At 32.1% G+C, this 23543-nt stretch overlaps 2 protein-coding genes across 2 annotated transcripts in view; one reads left to right on the top strand and one right to left on the bottom strand.

The window, feature by feature from the left end:
- The window catches only part of LOC134694466 (regulating synaptic membrane exocytosis protein 1-like), a 50951-nt gene extending 46903 nt beyond the window's left edge, over positions 1–4048 (top strand). Inside the window, exons 23-24 of the mRNA XM_063555480.1 lie at positions 847–989; positions 2039–4048. Coding sequence (XP_063411550.1) covers positions 847–989; positions 2039–2206 — 311 coding nt within the window. The 3' untranslated portion in view covers positions 2207–4048. The remainder of the gene's footprint in view (positions 1–846; positions 990–2038) is intronic.
- A 7529-nt stretch (positions 4049–11577) lies between these two features.
- On the bottom strand, positions 11578–16293 carry LOC134694456 (cholesterol 25-hydroxylase-like). The gene is made up of 2 exons (XM_063555470.1): positions 16195–16293; positions 11578–12653 (listed from the first exon to the last, which is right to left on the bottom strand). Exon 2 carries the CDS (start codon positions 12643–12645, stop codon positions 11698–11700), a length of 948 nt encoding a protein of 315 aa, XP_063411540.1. The 5' UTR covers positions 12646–12653; positions 16195–16293; the 3' UTR covers positions 11578–11697.
- Positions 16294–23543: the final 7250 nt, after the last annotated feature.

Genomic DNA, 23543 nt, shown 5'->3' with positions numbered 1-23543 from the left:
CATTAATGTTATAACTACCACTGGGTCGATGCCTCTGCTGGTGGACTGTTAGTCCTCGAGGGTATCAGCAGCCAAGTAGCCAGTACTTCGGTACTGACATGAACATTGTTTGTGTTATTTAAATTTGCTGTTACAATATGTTAGAAATTATTATAAATTAAGGAATGTATCTCCCTCATGCAAAGCTCTGATTCCTTTCATGGATTTAGCTATCCTTTATGAACCTGTTGGATTATAACTCTTCATCTTTTATAAAAGCTTTGGATTTCAAATATTTTTGCCCTGAGCATCACTTAAGAGACATGTTTTGTCGAAATGCGCATCTGGTGCAGGGAAATTGGTACCATCAATGTTATAACATATCGCAATACCGAATATATACGATAATAAAAACAATTGTTAAATGAGTAATCCTTTTTTATAGAGTGAACTTTAATCTAATTTTATATATAATAACACAGTGAAATCACCTTATTTGTTCTGATATATATATATTCAAGTATTTGGAAATTGATAATCATAAAAGTTGTACCTTTTTGGAGAAAAAGTTTGTCAAAGTATCCCATTTTGATTCTTGTCCAAGAGACATCACCTTTAAAATCAACTCTTTCATAAATGTTTAAGGGATCCACTCATCATTATTAAATCATGTCTATGAAAAGGAACGTGGGTGTTCTTTGTTCTTTCATTGAAATAGTTTATAACAATATAGATTAACAAATTGCATTATTTTTTTCCATAAAAGAAATCATTTTATGGTACTACAAGTCATATAAAGATATTTTATTTAAAAAAGAAATCTTAAGACTTCCTATTCATGTTTATATATGTAATTATTCATTTCAGACACATATGTAAAAACATACTTAGTTGAAGGGCTGAAGACAATTCAGAAAAAGAAAACACAGGTTATTAAAGCGTCATTTGAGCCAATGTTTAGAAAGAAAATAAAGTATTCTGCTTGCAACATTCATGGAAGGAGTATAAAGGTATGTATCATCTGAATCAGTGGAAACGAAACTGATAATAGTTAAAATACATTTGATGTTATAACATTAAAAGGTACCAGTTTACTAAACAAAAGTAAGGCGATAAAAAAATATTTCAAAAATCAATCAATCATGTATTTCATTTTATAATTATCTATGATTGATTGCTATATTCTAGGCAACGTCCATGACGTGAGCTTTGGTGTCATTGTTTTTTCACTCTATTTAAAAAAAAATCTGAATAGATAAACTATATATATATATATATATATATAAAAAGATAAAATCAAAATGTAGGAAATAAAGGCAACAGTAGTATACGGCTGTTCAAAATTCATAAATCGATAGAGACAAAACAACTCCAAGTTTCAAACTAAAACTGAGGAATACGTATCAAATAAAAGAGAACTACGACACAACATCGAAATATAACACACACACAAACAAACTATTTGAAGGCCGTACTTTAACCTATAATGGTTTACTTTTTAAATTGTTATTTGGATGGAGAGTTGTCTCATTGGCACTCACACCACATCTTCCTATATCTATATAATGTAACAATGGCCATTTGCCTGACTTGGTACAGGGCATTTTATGAAAAAATGGTGGGTTGAACCTGGTTTTGTGGCTTGCCAATCCTCCCACTTAAAGGCAGTGTTAATTATAACATTAAAATGACAACATTACACGACAGGCTTACAATAAATAAACAGATAAATGGGAGAAAATATAGGACAGGGAAACAAACGAATAATAGCCATCAACAGGTTAAAAAATATTTTTATACGCCAGACGTGCGCTACGTCTGAAAATACTTTACGGAAAATAGCAGTAAAAATAAGGTTGTCTATTTAATATACAAAGTGTTCATAAGATAAGATATAATATGTGCTTGAATTCACATTTGCTATTGTAGTAATCTTATAAATTTCATGTTGCCTGTAATATTTGAAACATGTTATGGCATAAATATAATTATTACGGTGAACCTCGACATATTATCGTGAAAATGCATCAAGTATTTAAAAAAATCCTCACTATTACAGATCATCGTATGGGCCAGACAAAAAACTTTTGACAAGAAATTAAGTCTTGGGGAGGCTATTATCAAGCTTGATGGACTAAACCTGAGTGAACATACTGTGTCGTGGTACAAACTCTTCCAAACTGGTGCAGCAGATTATGGATCTAATGAATCGCTCTCATTCTGGTGAAAGGTAGCAAAGGATGCATTACACGATGGAAATGAGAGCTGTGAAAACAATCAAAACTTTGAATGACGAAGGCTGATAAAATGGATAAGGATAAAGAGAATAAACGCCTCTTAGTACGATGTTCCGTGTTCTTCGATTAATTAATAAATATGGATAAGACACTAACCTTGTAATGGTGGATTGAATGTTAAACATTTGTCAACTAACACTGTAATGAAATTAGAATGAGACAATTGCCGAATGTTTACATATACGAGTGTTGAAAAGAAGGTGCTATGAAGGACAAATGTTTTCTGTTTGATTGAGGTTAAATCAGAGCTGGCCTCTGTGTGACAATAATGGTGCATATGTACAAAGATCTTTCAACATTATTGATTGCCTTTGTTATGCGTAAGAAGATGAATCTTATAGGAAAAAGTTATTTGTCTATTTATTATATTTGTGAATGGAAATGTATATGGAGATAATGAGACTGTCGATGATAGAGCAACCTGATTAGAAAACAATCAAAGGACATCTTATATCGCGTATATTGATTATTAAAGTAAGACAACGTGAACCATTACAGGGTTTCTGAATATTAATAACTTCAATACGCTGCCATTCATTTCTAATTGGTCATAATACGAATTTGCGAATATTCAACAAACTTCAATATTTTGTTCTTCAACTGAAAACTGTACCATATGATTTAACGAAATATTGTGCTTACGATATACACGTATATTATTCTTTCATTTCTTCTTCTAGTCTTCACTTATAGAGTGAGACAAAGTTTATGGTCACTGCTACAGTTAACTATTGTATCACATTTGAATATTTGCAAAATAATATATACGAGTACGACAATGAAATAAAACACATATTGTTTAATGTTTATATACTGCTCCGTTTGTTTCATTGTACTATATATTTTTTTTTATAACAAAACCAATCATTTAATTTGTACCCAAATAATCCAATCAGAATTAAGGCAATGCCGGAGTACTGTTGATATGTGCTACACACATGGAGTTTGGATTTTGATTAAAAATTCGAATTTGCTTTTTGCTTGGTTTGTTTAAAAAGTGGCAGATTTTATAAAGTTTAGTTGATTTTTTTTTTAAATATTTAATTTTAGAGTTATCGGACTTTAAACTTTCAAAGTAAGCAATTTTGTTTATGTTTCATAATTAATCGAGTATGCTTCCACTTCAGTTACATAGTAGTTTCAAAATTATGACTTTCGACTTTAAATGTCAGTGGTTATATTTTTCAAATAATGACTTAACGATCTCTTTTGTTTGTTCTTCATCAAATTTACCTTGATAATCAGAATAGACAACATTTGTTTAATATTTGGAGTGTCATCATATTATTGTAAGACTTAAATATGAAATTTAATTAGAGATTAGAATTAAAATATGCATAAACATTTTACCCTTACTTCTACATTGTGTGAACTGGTTTTTATATGAAAAACTGTTCACCTTTTCCATGTTCAATTTTTTTCTCAGTTAATTTGACCATGATTCCTAAAAACTCATTTCTTATGTAACTCTTTCTTACTTTTGTTTATTTAAACTATTTCGTAAAGGTATTGTCCTATAAACAGTCTCAAATAACAAGAAATGTGCAAATAAAACATTCAGGTCTACCTTTTTTTCAGGTAGAAATGTTGCTATTGATAAAATTTAACCATTGAAAAACACTCATAATGACAGGGTCAAACTGGATTCGTGAAAACAATCAACAACAGAATAGTGCTAAATGATGATTTTTTTATCATTTCCCAATTAATTTGCACAAGATAAGTCAAGATACCCTTCTAATTAAGATAGAAATGACAAATTGAATTGTTATATATTTACGGAAGCCGATAAGGGCCATTCAAAAAAAATTAATTATGTCGTAATTACGACATAGCATGTCGTAATTTCGACATAACATGTCGTTATTACGACATCGCTTTGTCGTAATTTCGACATAACATGTCGTTATAACGACATCGGTATGTCGTAATTTCTACATATCATGTCGTAATAACGACATAACTGTGTCGTTTTAACGACATAGCTATGTCGTATTAACGACATCGCTATATATATAAGAATATGTATTATGATTTGCAAGAGACTAAATGACACAGAAATTAACAACTATAGGTCGTCATAAAACCCCCAATAATTAAAAAAGCCCCCGAATTGTCAGCTATAAAAGAGGGAGGAAAGATACCAGAGGGAGAGTCCCTGAAATGCTGTGTGACAGACAGTGTTATTATTTAATTATAGCTCCCTTGGTAAAACTCCAAATTTCATATTTAATGTATTTTATTGTTAAATAATTTACATGAAGCTTATGAAGTATAAATATGTTAATTGCATAACTTTTGCTATTTGAATTCATTGGTTAAAGATTTCTATTTATATTGTAAAGTTTGATATTTCAAATTGCATTGTCGCAAAATCCTAGGCTACTTTCTTTGGATACCTTAAGTAAGAAAGGAGTAGGTCCAGTAAGACCCCTTTTTGGCCCCAAAATATAGCTATTTTACAAAATTGTTAAAATGTAAACGTTCAGTTATTTATTGGACCGTTTAAATGCTTCTGCTACATAAATATGGGCTTGTTTAGACAATACAATGCACATATATCGGGTACTAGCACCTTTAAGTCATGCTAAATTACTGTAAAATCTTCACAATTCTAGCATTTTAGTTAAATTTAGACGGTTTTCGTGTAAAACGAAAGTGGCCGCATTCGTGTTCATCCTTAATATTGAAATGTAAGTTGTATTTTATGATAATACATAACATATATAAAGGTTGAGGATGAACACGGATGCGGCTACTTTCATTTTTGACAAAACACATCTGAAAAGTGACATTTTTCGGCATATTTGGTAGATTTTTCATATTTCAGCTTGAATCGGTGCGTTTTTTTATGACTAAATCAGTTAAAATATTTCACTAAAAGTAATTGATTCAAATAAAATAGACACTTAAGTGTTTTAAAAGTGTTCAAAATTTTTCGTCAGATGAACCTGAAAATTGATGCCAAAATCGGCCCTACTCCTTTATATATTTTATAGATCACATCTCTGATTGACAGATACCAATTGTCAAAAAGCTGCAAAAATAAACCACGTTTCATTGAAATTAATATAAATTGAATGAAATGTGAAACTGAATTTGTCCTACCAAGGCAAGCAATTCTTTCTATCTCCTTTTATATAGCGCATACTATATGGCTTTATGTAACAAGGGTAAATTGTATTATTGTTTGCTCTATTTCTACTTTCAAACGTTGGGCACGATGTTCCTACAACCCCTAGGATTTAAAACAGAATCTTCGCAATTTCGTCCGCAAAACAAAAGACTTAATACCAGTTCACGGATTGTTTTACTTCACGATTTGTCCTGCTATTCATGTTATAACTGTCGTGATGAAATTAATTCCTATACTAGCGAAGCCGGAACTTTTCGTTAATATAAACTTGTGCATGAAATGGAGGTAATTGAAAGACGAATCCCAAACAGCAACGAAAACCGTTTCATCGAATTAATAAAAACCCGGGATTATATTTGCCTTTTTCGCAGACGATCCAGGAGTAGATTACTATATTTTAACATGTATATATTTGAAGATGACTTGGGAAATAAATCTCAAACTAAGGTTCAAGTAATTGAAGGGGTGTATTTCGAAAACATATGTGCCAGGGAAAATACAATTCTATTCAAATTTAACCAAGGGTAAACATGTTCGATTTCCTTGCAGAGTGTCAGATATATTTGTATTGGGGTTGAATTAAGATATAGAAAGTTTACAATGACAGATGATATCACAGTGGATGATATGCACCTTTAGAGTTAAACATCCTATCCTATGATAAAAAAAATTATAGAAAATCGTATACATGTACTTTCGTCCTGTCTTTCCATCCTACATTACTTGCGACAGTACTGCATTTTTAGTTGAAATAACTTAAAGGGTAAACATTATTAAATCGATTTCCACAACTCGAGGTAATTTTTGATAAAATGACATCACAAAACGAACAGAACCAGAATCAACCAACAATATAAAAAACCGAATAAACTTGAAAAAATTAATCGAAGTCCAAATCCCTCTTTGACTTCGCATTTTAAGTGTAACGTGTTGTAGGAACATCATGCCCAACGTTTGAAAGTAGAAATAGAGCAATCAATACTTCAATTCACCCTTAATACAAGATGCCATGTAGTTTGCGATTATTCAAACGGAGATGGGATGCTTGGCTTGCAAAATCAGTCCCTACATCAACCCAAAAAATATTCTTCCAACTTATAAAAATGTGATACACCCTTGTCTAACTGTACAGCCCTTTAATCAACGATATTTTAGTCCAGTAATTTAATTATTCTAATTCTTATTTATAATAATTGCAGATGGAATGTCAAAAATATATAAGTTTCTCTTTGAAGGTATTCAAAGAAGGTAACCTAGGATTTTGCGACGATGCAAATATTAAACTTTACAATATAAATAGAAATCTTTAACCAATGAATTCAAATAGCAAAAGCTATGCAATTAACATATATATACTTCATAAACTTCATGTAAATTATTTAACAATAAAATACATTAAATATGAAATTTGGAGTTTTACCAAGGGAGCTAATGATTAAATAATAACACTGTCTGCCACACAGCATTTCGGGGACTCTCCCTATGGTATCTTTCCCCCCTCTTTTATAGCTGACTATGCAGGGGCTTTTCTAATTATTGGGTGCATTATGATGACCCTTAGTTGTTAATTTCTGTGTCATTTAGTCTCTTGTCTACCATAATAAATATTCTTTTAGTATAGATATGTCGTTATTACGACATAGTGATGTCGTTATAACGACATGTTATGTCGAAATTACGACATAGCGATGTCGTAATAACGACATGTTATGTCGAAATTACGACATAACGATGTCGTTATAACGACATGTTATGTCGAAATTACGACATGTTATGTCGAAATTACGACATAGCGATGTCGTAATAACGACATGTTATGTCGAAATTACGACATGCTATGTCGTAATTACGACATAAATTATTTTTTTTGAATGGCCCTTATCGGCTTCCGTATATATTTATATATTTTATAAAAAAAAATGTCCATACCAAAGAGGTATTGTAAAATCAAAAGTTGGTGGATTTTTTCATATTGTGATATTGTTGAGTTGGTGCTGTGATATAACATTGTTGATTATTAATGTCAATGATATGATAATGATATGTTTTTAATAAAGAATTAAAATTTTCTTGTATGTTGACTGTAACGTGTAACCAGGCGTTTATATCTTAATCGAACATTCCAGTAAATACTTGGATCCAAGTTGTCTACTAACAGTACGGCGATACCAAAAATGGAAATATCTATGCTATGCACAATGAACCAAAATATATACATTAGCTCTTTGCAGATACTAAGTAACAATGAACAATAAAACAATTATATATATACACAAATATAATTAGTACACATCCTGTCCTTCTAATGTGACGATCTGCCTTTAAGACAGTGCGGGCTGGTACAGTATGCTACTGCTAGACAGTCTGGGCTGGTACAGCATGTCCTCCGAGTTGGACAGACTGTCACTAACAAACAATTCGGACTGTTGCAGTCTGTCCTACGAGTGGGACAGACTGCCACTAGCAAACAATTCGGACTGTTGCAGTCTGTCCTACGAGTGGGACAGACTGCCACTAGCAAACAATTCGGACTGTTGCAGTCTGTCCCCCGAGTGGGACAGTCTGATCTACCAACTTTCAATGTTAGACCAACTTGTACTGGCAACTTGTACCCAGTACAAGGTGTCCCCAGTACACCTTGTCCTATCAATTTTACAGCTATGTAACGTACTCACTATTGTAAGCTAGTCTTCCTCTGTAAGAATATAGACAGAACCCGAATTGTATTCCTCACTTACTTATATACTCTAAGGCGAATACACTATTTACTGGATTGGGATGTTCTCTATATGTTCCCGATACCGAACACAAGAATCCCTTTCAAACACCCACATACCCTTGGACCAAACCACTGACTTTCCCGCCAAACGACTAAATCCAAACAACGCTTCCTTCTGCTTGAAATATGCATATATACAACTCAATTCTTCTTGTTTGAAACCTTAGCCACCAATAAACATTACATGACTATGCCTCTGATTTATTCATTAAAAAAACCCACTGAGGTGTATAATATTTCTTGAAATGTGTGCTAATATCGAGTGCCATTCTGTTTAAACACATTTGACAACTCACCATTTGTAAATTTATAGGACGTTCTAACTAGCTCTTTCATGCAATATGACCTAAACTTATTTTTTTCTTGTAGGTTACTTTTGGTCATGTATCTATAACGTTTCTTCGTATTGATTCATCCCTGTCCTCTATCTTATAATTTTACATACGTCAACTGTAGATATTGTTGCCATGAATATATTTGCATATCCATTCATAGCATACATCTCAATATAAAAACAAAACCTGGAAACAATGACTAATTATTTTAACAAATCAAACCTTTCTGATATCAATTGATCAAATACATCGAAATATGTCGCTTGTATTAAAGTTGGACACAGATACGTTGTATCATTCAAAACATTTGTGATTTTGAATGATGACCTTAGGTAGTGTCAATTTCCTCATAACCCTGTTCGTTCATTTTAAATTTGTGTCGGGACCACACCATATATGTTAACGCCTATTTTACCCAAAAAATGTGTCTAAAGAAATTATATTCTATATCCTAATACCTATTAAATTATATAGTTAATTTAAACATGATTACCTTTTTACATATATTACAAAATGATGACTTTGCAAAAGAATCGTAATAAGTTTTATTTTACATATAGATATTAAGTAGTTTGTAATAATCAAATAAAGAAATTGAAAGTAAAATTAAAGTCATTTTACCAAAAAAACACAACCTTTTCACGTAAACAAAAATATCGCTGTCTATATCATTATGCATTAAACAGTTTTCCCTGCGAATAATAAAAAAAAACCATGTTGGATGAGATTCTGAATTAAAAAATTTTCATTGATTACGCCCTGAAAAAAGACACCCAATAAAGCAAATAACAGCTGATCTGGTTTTGCCATCTACTTGTCATTATATATAAGCCTAGATAAAGCCGACGAGGAAAGACATTATACGACTAAGAAAGCTACATTTATTAAGCTTAGTTGGAGGAGTAGTTTTGAAATACATATTAAGAAGTAGACTTGCGTTCCTTTAAAAAAAGAAACAGCGCAAGTTTGAAGAAAACCCGGAAACGTTTCGCCCGGACAACAGATAAGGGAATTGATGAGAAAGATGGCAAGACATGCAAAAATCACATTTAAACTAACAAGTTTTTATTGATGGCACTGTTCTAGTAAAGATCAACAAAAGTACATTCTTTTATATATGGAAGACTTGATCACTTTGATTAGACTTATTCTAAATGTCACATGTAAAGGTAGTCCTTTAGATACTTTTTCACACAGTGTGCTGGTGACTTAATAGGCTTCGCCCTCAATCCATATGGAATTCACTGACCCCATATATATCGTATTAGGTCACTGGTACACTATGCCACTTAGGTAAATTTTCATTTATCTTTTCAATATCATTCCATTTACAGGTTTACTTATCTTTTACCCACCAAATGACTACATTTATTTCATAATTCAATAGGCTTGACCTGATGAAGTCTGATTGAACATATTTCAAGATTTCAGGGATCAAATCTAACATTTCGATGCTTATATAACCCACCAACAGTAGTGCTTTTATAATAAAGGGAAACACCGTCATATGCTCGTATGTACCTTATAATTAAATTCCCATGCTTTCAGTAACAATGAGTAAGTAGGTGCTAATATATTTCATCGGTTTTTAATACAAAATTACCATACGATCGTATAATAAAGCGTGGGAAATTCGTACTAACTGTGAATGGCGAAGTGGGCTTGAATGGTTTATTAAAATAAGATAGCGTATATATAATACACAGTTTGCATCATCAAAAATTTCTAAATGAGACACGACTGGAGAAATGTCTCACGAGAAAACATACCACATCCCCCCTTCTTTTCGGTAAAAAAACTGAATGAAATCGAAAAAAAGAAAATTAGGGAAAATACAAGAAATATTTCCTTTGTGTTTGCGATATTTACACTAAGGCGTCATATACAATAGATTGACTTATATCCATAAATACAGTTGTCACGAAAGAGTATTGGTCAACATGTAATCAGGAAGCTGTTAAGTACTTTTCACTCGAATATCGTAGAATATCAAAGTAGTTTTTTTACGACATGTTTGTTTAGGGTGGTTTAAGCAGTGTGCATGTATCAATTTTATAATCCAGGATATATCTTGACGTATTTACGGTTGTATGTAGTACAAGCTTAAAAGTTTTTGTCATAAGAAATACATAAAAGTATATCATACTTATCTATAAAAGATTATAAAATATAACATAGTTTGACTTAAAAAGAAACAAAAAAAGTACTACAACATATGCTCTCGGTATTTTGTTCTGTCATGTTACAGTGGCAGATTCAGTTATTTTAATAAGAGGGCCACTAATTGCGTAAGATGGGACCCGCTCCAGTCATGCTTCAGTTTTTCCATAACTTATCAAACACATTTTTTTTCAACAATATGCCCATATGACAGTGGTATCGACTAAGACAGCGATAATGACCAGCAATCCATGTATGACGATAACGACCAGTTCTTCAATAACTATAATGGTTATTTCATTGAGGAACCATGTTTTAAAATTTCTTAAAAATTCAAATGGTTCACATCAAATTCGAGCTAGTGCAGTATTTCTATAGAAAAGAGTGATAACGATAAGTCACTTTGATTCAATTAAGTGGAATTTTTCAGTATATGGAAACAAAATAAAATTTTCTATAATTTTAAAATTAATGAACAATTTACATTTAAAGGACATCACTCTAAACAGAGAAATCAAGCCCCACTGCATGGCTATTTTACATGTAACTGTCCGTAAACGACCATTTTTCTGGTCCGTTTTTTCTGTTAAATGAACGATTGAATTTTATATTCCATGTGCATCTTAACAAAAATAAATTCCCTTTAAAAAACTGTGAAAAGGGTTCTCATCTTAAGGTGTAACAATAAAAGGGAGAATAAATTTACTAATGAATCTAATTTCAAAGGTTCACAACTGGCATTTTAATGAGCTTCAATTGATTTTTTTCTTCTTCTTCATAAAGACGTTGCTTAGCAAAAGCACATCTTATATTTTACTGTATACAGTATTAACAGTTTTATCATGATATTTCATTGGCAATATATAATAACTTATGTATCAAAGAACAACGAATTTAATAACTGTCATTTATTCAAACAAATGTCAGTTTCCCTGTGCTTGTTATAAAAGATCTTCATTTCTATATAAATACACGATATAAAATCAAATTGTAATAGTATATTAATCTAAACTATTTTATAAAAATATAGTCCATATAATTGAGAAAAGGTTGGTAGTTTCTCTCGCCGTTTACATGATGATTATAATGTTTGACAGGCCCTGAGAGTATTCCGAAAGGAATTATTCGGTGTATACCTAAAGGTATATCATAACCAGTATGATTTTCTACTAATAAAAACACAAAAACCGGAACAAAAAATGTTCTAGTTAATGGATGGCTATTGAAACATTTTAGAGCAAAGTTAGCAGATAACACGAGAGCTAATCTTTCGGTCACCGTCAATTGGTCAGTGACGTGCGGATGAAGAACGTCGTGATCATGGTGGTAGCGATGAAACGTTTTGTACAACCAAAAGTTTCTATGTAGTGAAAAATGTATGAAAAAGAAAATTAAATCAAACAATAACACGCTTCCAATCAAATGAACAATCAATTGCAGTACTGTTGGTGGCATTTCCGGCAAAGCACGTGTAGTCTGAATCCAATCTACTCTTTTCTCATCCCAAATGTCAGGTTGCACTCCATGATACTTTTTAACAATGAATGTGTCCATAGTAGCTAATGGTGCCATATAAAGAATAGCTTTCCACACTAGAAATAATACAGATTGATGTTGATAAGTAACTGATTGATGGATTTTGTATTTTTCAAACGGTTTTATGTAGTGAAGTACAAATGGATAAATTGCAATAATAAAAGCATAGCAAAAAGTTGTAAACCATGTCTCAAAATATACCGAATTGTATATCGCCGATGTCAGTAAATAATACCAAAGTTGGTTAATCATTGTTTGAACATGGTTACTGAAGATATACGTTAATACTAAAACACCAACAATTAACAATCTCATCAACACTACTAAATCATATGTTCTGTCATACAAGGCTTGTTTATGCTGACTATTCTTACTTTTCTGTTGCTGAGGAACTGGAGGTATTTCATTTGATGATATCGACATGGTTTTATCTGAAAAAATATTAAAAAAAATTATGGTACTTTTTAGGAAAAAAATGTTACAGATTTAGTTTCGGGTTGAAGCAGTTACGTTTAGAATAACATAAAGATAATGGTATAATTTAAACCGAGAATTAATTTAATTTAATTTATTTTCAAAAAGCAGGCGCACGTTAAATGATACAATGACATAGAATTTTAAATTTACTAGTCGATACGCATCTTACATTCTCGTCCCAAAAATACGATTCTTTACCCTTTAGTTTAACTCATTGATACTACTATACTAGGCATGATATTGGAATCATCGTGTGACAGGTGACATACGGGGCGCCGAATGGGACGCTTGTGGTTTTGTACCCGAAATTCAATTTTGTACGGACAAAAGTGACTTTTGTTCAACAAAAATGAGTTCCGTTTAACAAAATTTGTAGCATACTATAATTTAAAATTTTGTCATACAAAATTATCTTTCAGTGGACAAAAGTCACTTTTGTCATGACAAAATTCATTTTTGTTACACAGACTTGACTAGATATGTCCTATGTGCTGGGTTGGGGATTGTTTTGGAGGTGGGTTGTATATAAGTAACTGACACATCTCCATTAATCATGATAGAGAGTGTACACGGATTCCACTGTGCCCTCGCAGCAATAGTCGAGGGGTGCTCCGCTCACGGAGTGATCTTCGTACTAACATACATACATGGCACACCATGTGTTATGGACTTCGTATAGATTTATCATGACGAGCGATTTAAATTAGATCTATATGAAGAATCTATAAACTTCCTTGATATAGCTGTAAGACATTACCCGTTAAACAGCATGTTTCTGAAAAAAACAATAGTTAGAGAAGTATGTATCGGACATCTTGAATGTTGTGATGTATTGCATTATTACGCTTGCGCAAAATCATAATTTAGAACAGCATAACTTTAGGATTATCAAAACCCGATATCTAATTCAAATTAAGTAAGTTGAGATAGTTCCTGTGAAGCGCCCTATTGAAAATTTCTAATGCTATCGGAAATCTCCAAACTTATTGTACATAAAAATAGTTTTGTGTCCGTGTGTCCGGACACAAAATGAATGTCAACTATATTTTGCACCGAAACCTTGCCACTAATGGACTTGACTTTTGTTATCTAATTTGAAAATTGGGCGACAAAAGTCAATTTTGTATGCAAATTAGTGTAGTTTGGATTCTGTAAACTAATTTGCATACAAAATCGACTTTTGTGAGACAAAATTGACTCTTGTGAGACAAAATTGACTTTAGTGAGACAAAATTGACTATTGTGAGACAAAATTGACTTTTGTGAGACAAAATTGACTTTTGTGAGACAAAATTTACTTTTGTGAGACAAAATTGACAAATTTGAATTTTGTCTCACCAAAGTCAATTTTGTCTCACAAAAGTCAATTTTGTCTCACAAGAGTCAATTTTGTCTCACAAAAGTCAATTTTGTCTCTTAAAAGTCAATTTTGTCTCACAAAACTCACTTTTGTCTCACAAAACTGAATTTTGTCCCATACAATTAACTTTTGTGTTTTAACTACCATATCAGGTAACAAAAGTCAATTTTGTATGCAAATAAGTTTATATTTGCATACCTTTTTGACAAAATTGACTTTTGTCATGACAAAAATGAATTTTGTCTACAAATATGAATTTTATCATGACAAAACTGAATTGAATTTTGTCATCACAAAATTGAAGTTCTCATAAAACAAATCTGTATTACATAGTTTTGTAAAGGCAAAAATGATCTTGTTATGACAGAATTGAATTTTGTACAAAACCACAAGAGTCCCATTCAGCGCCCCGTATGACAGAGGTTTAACAGGAGATATATCATATCACATCAATCGTGCGACAGTTAATGGATGTATTGCAGGGAATTGTTGTCTTGTCGACACGTGAAAGATGCAAAGTAGAAGTGTGTTGCCGTGTCTACAGATATTGTTGCCATTTATACAAAACGTTTTGATAGGTGTTAGTGTAAAGGAGAGGGTTTATATCTTATCAACAGGCGATGGATATTTAGCAGGAGATTGTTGCCTTGTCGAGGAATCGTTATGATAGCTGATAGATGAAGAATATGGTTGTATTATTTACAGGTGATTTCGGGGTATCCGATTCCATTGATCAAATAAAAGATGATGGATATAAAGCAGGAGATGGTTGCTTTGTAGACATATGAAAACACAAAGCAGAAAATGGTTGCCTTGTCATGGTACCAGATCACATTAATCGAGTAAAGGTGTGGATGTAAAGCAAAAGATGGTTGCTTTGTCTACAGGAGGCGAGAATTAAAGCAGGAGAAACTTTCCCGTTATCGCCACGTCGTTGATGTTAAGCAGGAGATGGTTGCATTATTGACGTGCCATTGCGACAGTTGATGTGTGTAAAACTGTACACCAAGTGAAAGTTGAATTATTGAGAGATAATTTGTGTTAAGTCGGAGATGGTTGCCATGTTGACAGATGATGTTTGTAAAATGATTTTTATTCCGTATCGTATCATCACCGGGATAATGTTCTTATGCAAACACATACACATTTCTTCTTTACCTTTCACGGTCACAGGCAATTGTCTCAGACAAAAAACCTATATACTCATATAACACGTAAATTGTTCTTACGGGTAGTCGCAAAAGAGAACAGTTTTGTAAAGACATTTGTTATTCGCTTAAAGGCTCAGGAAATGTAACTTACTCTCGACTGGTAATTTTCCCAATCGCCCCTCATAAACAAAATATATATAGGTCCAATATTGACTTAATCTGTTTGTCCTTCTTTGACTTATTGTATATAAACTCATCATAGATACCAGGACTAAATTTAGTATATACGCCAGACGCGTTTCGTCTACAAAAGACTCATCAGTGACGCTCGAATCCAAAAAAGTTAAAAAGGCCAAATAAAGTACGAAGTTGAAGAGCATTTAGAACCAAAATTCCTAAAAGTGTTGCCAAATACAGCTAAGGTAATCTATGCCTGAGGTAGAAAAGCCTTAGTATTTCAAAAAATTCTAAAATTTGTAAACAGTAAATTTATAAATATAACCTCCGATTGATAAATACTACCCTTTGTAAAGCATCCTTTAAGTATTGATTGCTTCCGCTTAAAATCAAAAGAAACCCGATAGGAGATTCATTCACTTTCAAAATCCCTTTAAACGATTTATAGATCATCTTGATGAATTATAATAACTTATATAAATCATAAACAAATTAACAGTGTATTATAACATGAAATAAGATTATATTAAGCTTATCAGTTGACTGACACGAAAAACACTATTTTCTTAAATATTCTATTTATTTTATTCATCCATTCATATCTGTGTGTTTGACTTATACATTTCAACACGGTTTTTCGTTAAACTCCAAACCCGTTGGGATGAAATGGTTATTGTTTAAAGTACAGTTAAAAGTTAGTGTCGTTCAGTACATGGATGAGCTTATTAACATCATGAAATTGTAAGCCTTATATAGGTGTAGTTTTCATCAACCTATGATGTTGAACAACAGGTTAACTCTACTTACATGAACGTACATTGAAGATCAACACTGAGCTTAGAAATACGTAACATTGAAACAGGGTAACGTAGCATGCACCTGCATTAAAACATATATATTCAGCTATCAAAATCGATGCAGCTAACTGTTCAATAATACAATAGGAGTTTAACTTACCCGTGTGTACGGTGATAAAATCCTAAGTGTAATTTACAATCAATAGGTATGTCATTCACCTGTCTCCGGCAAAGTGTGTCTGTTTTAGTTACTTAATTGACTAATAAAAATGTGTTGCTAGACGCAAAATAAAGCGCGACAATTCCATTTAGAATATTTGACTAGCATACTATTTTTATTTGTCGGAGTTCGTGATCGATCTAGCTAAAAATAAATCGTATATCTTGAATCACAAAGCGTAAATTTACGGTTCATTATTCAACCTAGTTCCTTATTTGAATGTGCACAGTCACCATTATTAACATAGTACAGGGTTAAATGAATAACGTGAAGTGAGATATCCTTTACACGGCCTAATAACTTCAAATCCGGAAGGAGATAGATACCCCATCAATATTAAAGGACGATGGTATCATATATAGATGTTCTAAAATTTAAAAAGATCAAAGAGCAAGTCAAGTCTAACGGACAAAAAAATACATAGGTGTCATACAATACATGAAATACGGTACTGGGGGTGGGGATGGGGTGGTCATGAAAATAATAAAATCAGAATCATACCGATATTTCCACGGATGTTTTTTTTTTATATTTGGATAACATGATTTTCCCTTTTCACTGATGCCTTTTAACCATAACATACATAACTTCAGTAAATATAAGATTTAAATGACTGATATAAATAGTCTATTCAGATAGCCAGTTAGCCAGTTACAATGTTTTGTTTAATTCGATTGTATTATTGTCAACTTGTGATTGTACTCGGCTTATTTCCTGTTGTAAGTCCGTTTTATTACGTCCGGTTGCTACAATGATACATAAATAAGAAACACACAAATGTTACAATATAGTACTTGTTAACATGAATGATAAATCTAAGAGTTACATCGATAAAGAATTTAAATCAAAATACAAATATTGTTCTGAATTGATTTAGCAAACAAAACCGAAAAGAAAAAAAGGTAAAACAGGGTAGTACATCCTCGTTTATACGGACATGTTGTTTAATGTGCCCGGAAAGGAGTAGGTTCAGTAAGACCCCTTTTTAGCCCCAAAATATAACAGTTTTACAAAATTGTGAAAATGTAATCTTTTAGCTATTTACTGGAAAGTAGAACGCTTCTGCTACATTAATATTGGCTGTTTTTTGACAATACAATGCACACATGAATATCGGGTACTAGCATCATTAAGTCATGCTAAATTACTGAAATCGTCCCAATTTTAGCAACTTTTAGTTAAATTTTGACGGTTACCGTCTTAAATGAAAGTGTTTATTTATAATATTTTACATTGAAATGTAAGTTGTATTTGATGATAATGCATTACATATATAAAAGTTGATGATGAACACGGATGCAACCGCTTTCAATTTTGACAAAAACCATATAACAAATGACGTTTTTTGGCATATTTAATAGATTTTTCATATTAAAGCTTGAATCGGAGCGTTTTTATTAGCTATATTAGTTAAAATCTTTCACATGAACTTATTGAATCAATTGAAATAGACATATAAGTGTTTAAAAAGTGTCCAAAGTATTTCGTTAGCTGAACCTGAAATTTGAGGTCAAAATCGGCCCTTACCGGACCTACTCCTTTAGAAACGATCCCGGCAAGTTATCGATCCTTTGGATAAACCTATTCTAAAAGGCTACCAATTCAACACTGTAATTTTGTTGAATTTGTTATCAGTAAATTAAATGCAAACTAAATATTATGTTAGATAAATATACTCATTCATGGATCTACAATCTGTCGATACATGTATATTGGCATTGCACAAGGTCATATTTTTCTCGTATACTGTTTATGGCATCTTTACACTAAATCCGTTGGATGATGTTGGATGTGTACTGATTGATAATTTAGTTTAAATTACATGATTTTTTTTAATTGTGTTTGGCTTTAAACTTACTGTCAGTAACTGCGACTACTCTCAGATCAGAACTTAGTGTCTTTTTGTTGTTGGGAAATACAAGTACCCGGCCACGTCCACTCTGTGTTTTTTGTTTTTATTCCTCTTTGTATCCATCTGATGAGGTAAGCCTTTTTCAACTGATTTATATAGTTCGTTCTTATGTTGTACTATTACAGCACTGTCCTAGGTTAGGGGAGGGTTGGGATCCCGCTTACATGTTTAAATTCGCCACAGCATTTGTGTATGTGCCTGTCCCAAGTTAGAAGCCTGTATAAATTCAGTGGTTGTCGTTTGTTTATTTGTTACATATTTGTTTTTCGTACATGTTTTGTACATAAACTAGGTCGTTTGTTTCCTGACCTCATTGGAATTATTTTTCATTTGTTATTTAATTATCTTTAAGTTTGTCAATGTAACGATGTAGATCTTTAAATATTGTCTTTTTATCGGATTGTACACTATGTGTTTTGGTTCATTGTTGGTTGCAGTACAGTAACAATTCGTTGTTGTTAACGTCTCTGATTGATATTGAAATCATAATACGTCTCTTTGATTCAACTGAGATACCAGGTCGATGACTATGTTTTGACCGATGATTTCTTATGATAAAGTTAAAAAGATGATTTATAAATGGTACGACACAGACACCATGCAACAATGAATATTTCTACGTTAGCTTCCCGATGAAGATGTTGGTGAAAAACGTCCCTTGTCATAATTTCTTTTTATATCAAATTGATTAAGCAGAATGTAACAAAATGCACTTAACTACATGATATGTGTTTTTCCTTTTTATTCACGATCAATGTTTCTTAGTTTGTAATAAGTTATTACAGTCTCACTTGGTTTTAAAATTTTGCTGATTATCACACTTTCTATTAGCTTTATAATTCATGCATGGCTTGTAACTTATATCAAATACATGAAGACTCTCTTATAACTGATTTGAGATTAGACAACCGTCGGATTACTTCAGGAAATAATTCAGTGAACTGTTACCAAAACTGTTATTTAGGAGATAACTGTATTGTATTTTAAGCTTGGCCTTCGTAAAACGTAGATTTTACTGTCGCAAATTGAGTTTACCTAGCGACGCGGAGCGGAGATAGGTAAACGGATATTTGCGACAGTAAAATCAAGTTTTACGAAGGCCAAGCTTAAAATACAATACAGTTATCTCCATTCTAATGCCACATCTTAAAATAAATGTCATTTAATAAATATTTTGGCTTAAAATGACAAAAATGAAAAAGTCCGCGAAACTGTCGCATTGTCCTTAGCATCTTAACAATGTGACGTCTACTCTGGATGTCAAACATGAATACTAAACGTTATTTTACTTTAATGGTTTCAATGTAGACAAAAAGAAGATTTTGAGGCTAAAAATGTGAATATCTTGTTTATTTTTTTGAGAAATTACATATCCTAAAAAAATCGGAATTCAAAATGGTGGCTTTCTTAGTTACGGACTGGTAGAACGTGGAATCTAACCCCTCAAAATATTCATCAACGTCCAATGAAAATTATCGTTACAAACTAATTGCATTAGAATTCAAAGTATAGGTGTATTTAGCTGTAAAATTTGTGATCACCGATTTGATCTAATTTCTCATATTTGATTAACTACATATTTAAACAATTATCCAAATACCACCAACCCCCCTCCCTTTTTTTTTTTACCAAAAAACTATCAAAATGCGTGGACACGTAATGATGAATCGGAAATTCGTGTGTAATTTAGACAGCCGCAATCTAATTAACAACCAAGATGACCTTCAAGGACTTCCGATGACAATATATATTTCCTGGTACACAGCTACTTTTGCATAGGTACTTTTTCTATACTAAAAATCTGTAGTACTGAAAATTTACTTTTAATATTCAGTACTATTTTGTTACTCTAAAATGATTGTAATATTTAGGTACTTGTATTTTACAGTACATATATGTACTTAATTTGTACTTGAAATTAAGGTACTACATATTTTTGGTTACTACCGTTACATTTTCAGCATTTTGAAAGTTTTTCTATTTCAAATCTCTTAAAATTATGATTTTCAAACACGGAATATTGCATTATTTCTGTACCAAAATATTTAGTACAAATCATATACTGTTAAATACAAGTACCTAAATATTACATTAATTTTAAAGTTAAGAAATAGCACTAAATATTAAAAGTCGATTTCTAGTACTACATATTTTTAGTACAGAAATAGTATCTATGCAAAAGTAGCTGTATATTAAAATGTATAAAAGTACACGTTTTCCTGTTTGATAAGTTAAGAGTGATTCGCACTATTATAAAATGTGTCAGTCTTTGTTCTTGTATTGTGCTTTTGAATGGAAACGACATAATTTCTTGTTCCTTTTTTCACAAGTATTTATTAGTTTTATTTTATTGTTTTATTTTCTTCTACTTAATTTGAGTGTCAGTCGTAACCGTAAAAACCATAATCACAAAAAATACTAAGCTCCGATTAAAATTCTGAAACTAAAAGTTCCTAATCAAATGGCAAAATCGGAAGCTCAAATAAATCAATCGAATGGACAACAACTATCATATCCCTGATTTGGTACATACATTTTCTAAAGTAGAAAATGGTGGATTAAACCTGTTTTATAGCTCGCCAAACCTCTCAATTGTATGATAGTCGCCTAAAATTCCATTATACATGATAATGACAACGATTTGACGCGCGTTTGGCGTACTAAATTATAATCCTGGTACTTTTGATAACTATTTTACACCACTAAGTCGATGCCACTGCTGTTGGACATTTCGTCCTCGAGGGTATAACCAGTCTAGTAGTCAACATTTCGGTGTTGACATGAATAGCAACAATGTGGTCATTGTTTAAAATTCCGTTTACAAAACTTTGAATTTTTCGTAAAACTAAGGATTTTCTTATCCCAGCATAGATTAACTAAGCCGTATTTGGCATAACTTTTTGGAATTTTGGATCCTCAATGCTCATCAACTTTGTACTTGTTTTTGATAAATACTTTGACACGAGCCTCACTGATGAGTCTCATGTAGACGAAACGTGTGTTTGTCGTACTAAATTAAAATCCTAGTACTTTTGAAAACTATTGTGAACATAACAAGCAGACATGATAGGTAAAAATGTCAGAAATAGAGGAACAGCAGTCAAAATTGTGTTATTATCTTAATCACTATAAAAACAAACAAATATATAAACATACATTTACCATAGCACAATTACGGAAGGTACAAGTACAGAGCCATGTCAGTAGTAGGGAGGGTGATCTTTTATGCACCCCAAAAATACGTGGCGGCTGTGCGCACCCAAGAAACAACTTTATATTTGGTGAGATTATGCCAATAGGCATAATAAAGCTTCTGTTAAATTATTTTGTTGTTTCTTGGCTGCGCAGGATGTTTTCACAATGGAAATAAAGATAGAAAACTGCATAAATTCTGTATTTTTCATCGTTTTTGTGGAAACAGTATATATTATGACGTAATTGTGACGTCATCAGATACAAATCTTAATGTTTTTTATTTATATTTCTTTACCCTATGCATTTCTAAACAGTATGTGCCAATTTGAAATGGTTATCAAATATTTTATTTTCTTGGGCCAAAACTAGGTCTTAATGCCCCTACTCCTTTGCCTGAGGGAGTTGCAACCTTAGTTTTTAAATAATTTCAAACTTTATTACTGACATTTTAGTAAATAAAATTGAGAATGGAAATGGGGAATGTGTCAAAGAGATAACAACTCGACCAAATAAAAAAACAACAGCAGTAGGTCACCAACAGGTCTTCAATGTAGCGAGAAATTCCCGCACCCGGAGGCGTCCATCAGCTGGCCCCTAAACAAATATATACTAGTTCAGTGATAATGAACGCCATACTAATTTCCAAATTGTACACAAGAAACTAAAATTAAAATAATACAAGACTAACAAAGGCCAGAGGCTCCTGACTTGGGACAGGCGCAAAAATGCGGCGGGGTTAAACATGTTTGTGAGGGTCAACCCTCCCCCTATACCTCTAACCAATGTAGAAAAGTAAACGCATAACAATACGCACATTAAAATTCAGTTCATGAGAAGTCCGAGTCTGATGTCAGAAGAGGTAACCAAAGAAAATAAACAAAATAACAATAATACATAAATAACAACAGACTACTAGCAGTTAACTGACATGCCAGCTCCAGACTTCAATTAAACTGACTGAAAGATTATGATTTCATCATATGAACATCAGGCACAATCCTTCCCGTTAGGGGTTTAGTATCATACCATCATAACATATATGAGAAGAACATAACCCGTGTCATGCCAACAACTGTTTTTAGAATAAATGTGTTTAGTTCCGACGCAAAGACCTTATCAGTGACTCAATATTAACGCCAAAATATGCAATCTTTAATGACTTGACAACAGTATCGTAATTATATCCCTTCTTAATAAGTCTATTCAAAGGTTTTGTAAGTTTCTGAGGTGAATACTGACACCTTTGTGCTTTATAAAGAATATTTCCATAAAAAATTGGATGTAAAATACCTGAACGTATAAGAAGTCTGCATGTTGAGCTATATTTACGAATGATGTCTTTATACCGATGATAAAATTTAGTAAATGTTTTGACTAGTTTGTGATATCGAAAACCCTGGTGTAATAATTTTTCAGTAATACATAAATTTCTCTCGTTAAATTCTAAAACATTGTTACATACACGAGCGAATCGTACAAGTTGAGATATATAAACACCGTAAGATGGTGACAAGGGAACGTCACCATCTAAATAGTTATCAAAGGTACCAGGATTATAATTTAGTACGCCAGACGCGCGTTTCGTCTACACAAGACTCATCAGTGACGCTCATATCGAAATAGTTATAAACCAAACAAATACAAAGTTGAAGAGCATTGAGGATCCAAATTTTATGGAAGCATTTTGAATGCCCATTTAATTAGGTGTGTGAATTTTTTCTTAATGAGAATGTGAGGCAATGTGGTATACAGGGTCAGTGTATATAAAGTGCGAATCCAGCTAGTTCATTTTTACTGTTATATGCGGGTATGTCTATTGTAGAATAAAGGATCATGGGAAAACTGTATTTGTTTACGTTTTGAAAATATAAAGTTAAAGGATTTTAAGTTAAGTTTTAACATATTTTCATTGTGATATGTCTTTATAATATACAAACATAGCATTAAAGTTCAAATAAGTGTTATGAAAGCATCGTAATATAGCATATCGATTATTGAAAGCGAACCATTTTAACTATAGATGCGATGAATT

The sequence above is a fragment of the Mytilus trossulus genome, chromosome 1, assembly GCF_036588685.1.
Source record: "Mytilus trossulus isolate FHL-02 chromosome 1, PNRI_Mtr1.1.1.hap1, whole genome shotgun sequence".
Taxonomy (NCBI): Eukaryota; Metazoa; Mollusca; class Bivalvia; order Mytilida; family Mytilidae; genus Mytilus; species Mytilus trossulus.
Note: the sequence above shows the minus strand (reverse complement) of the source record. Positions and strands in the feature narration are given on the sequence as shown.

Bases quoted from the DNA above. Each gene is read 5' to 3' on its own strand.
- LOC134694456 (XM_063555470.1), bottom strand. From the start codon at position 12,645: ATGTCGATATCATCAAATGAAATACCTCCAGTTCCTCAGCAACAGAAA.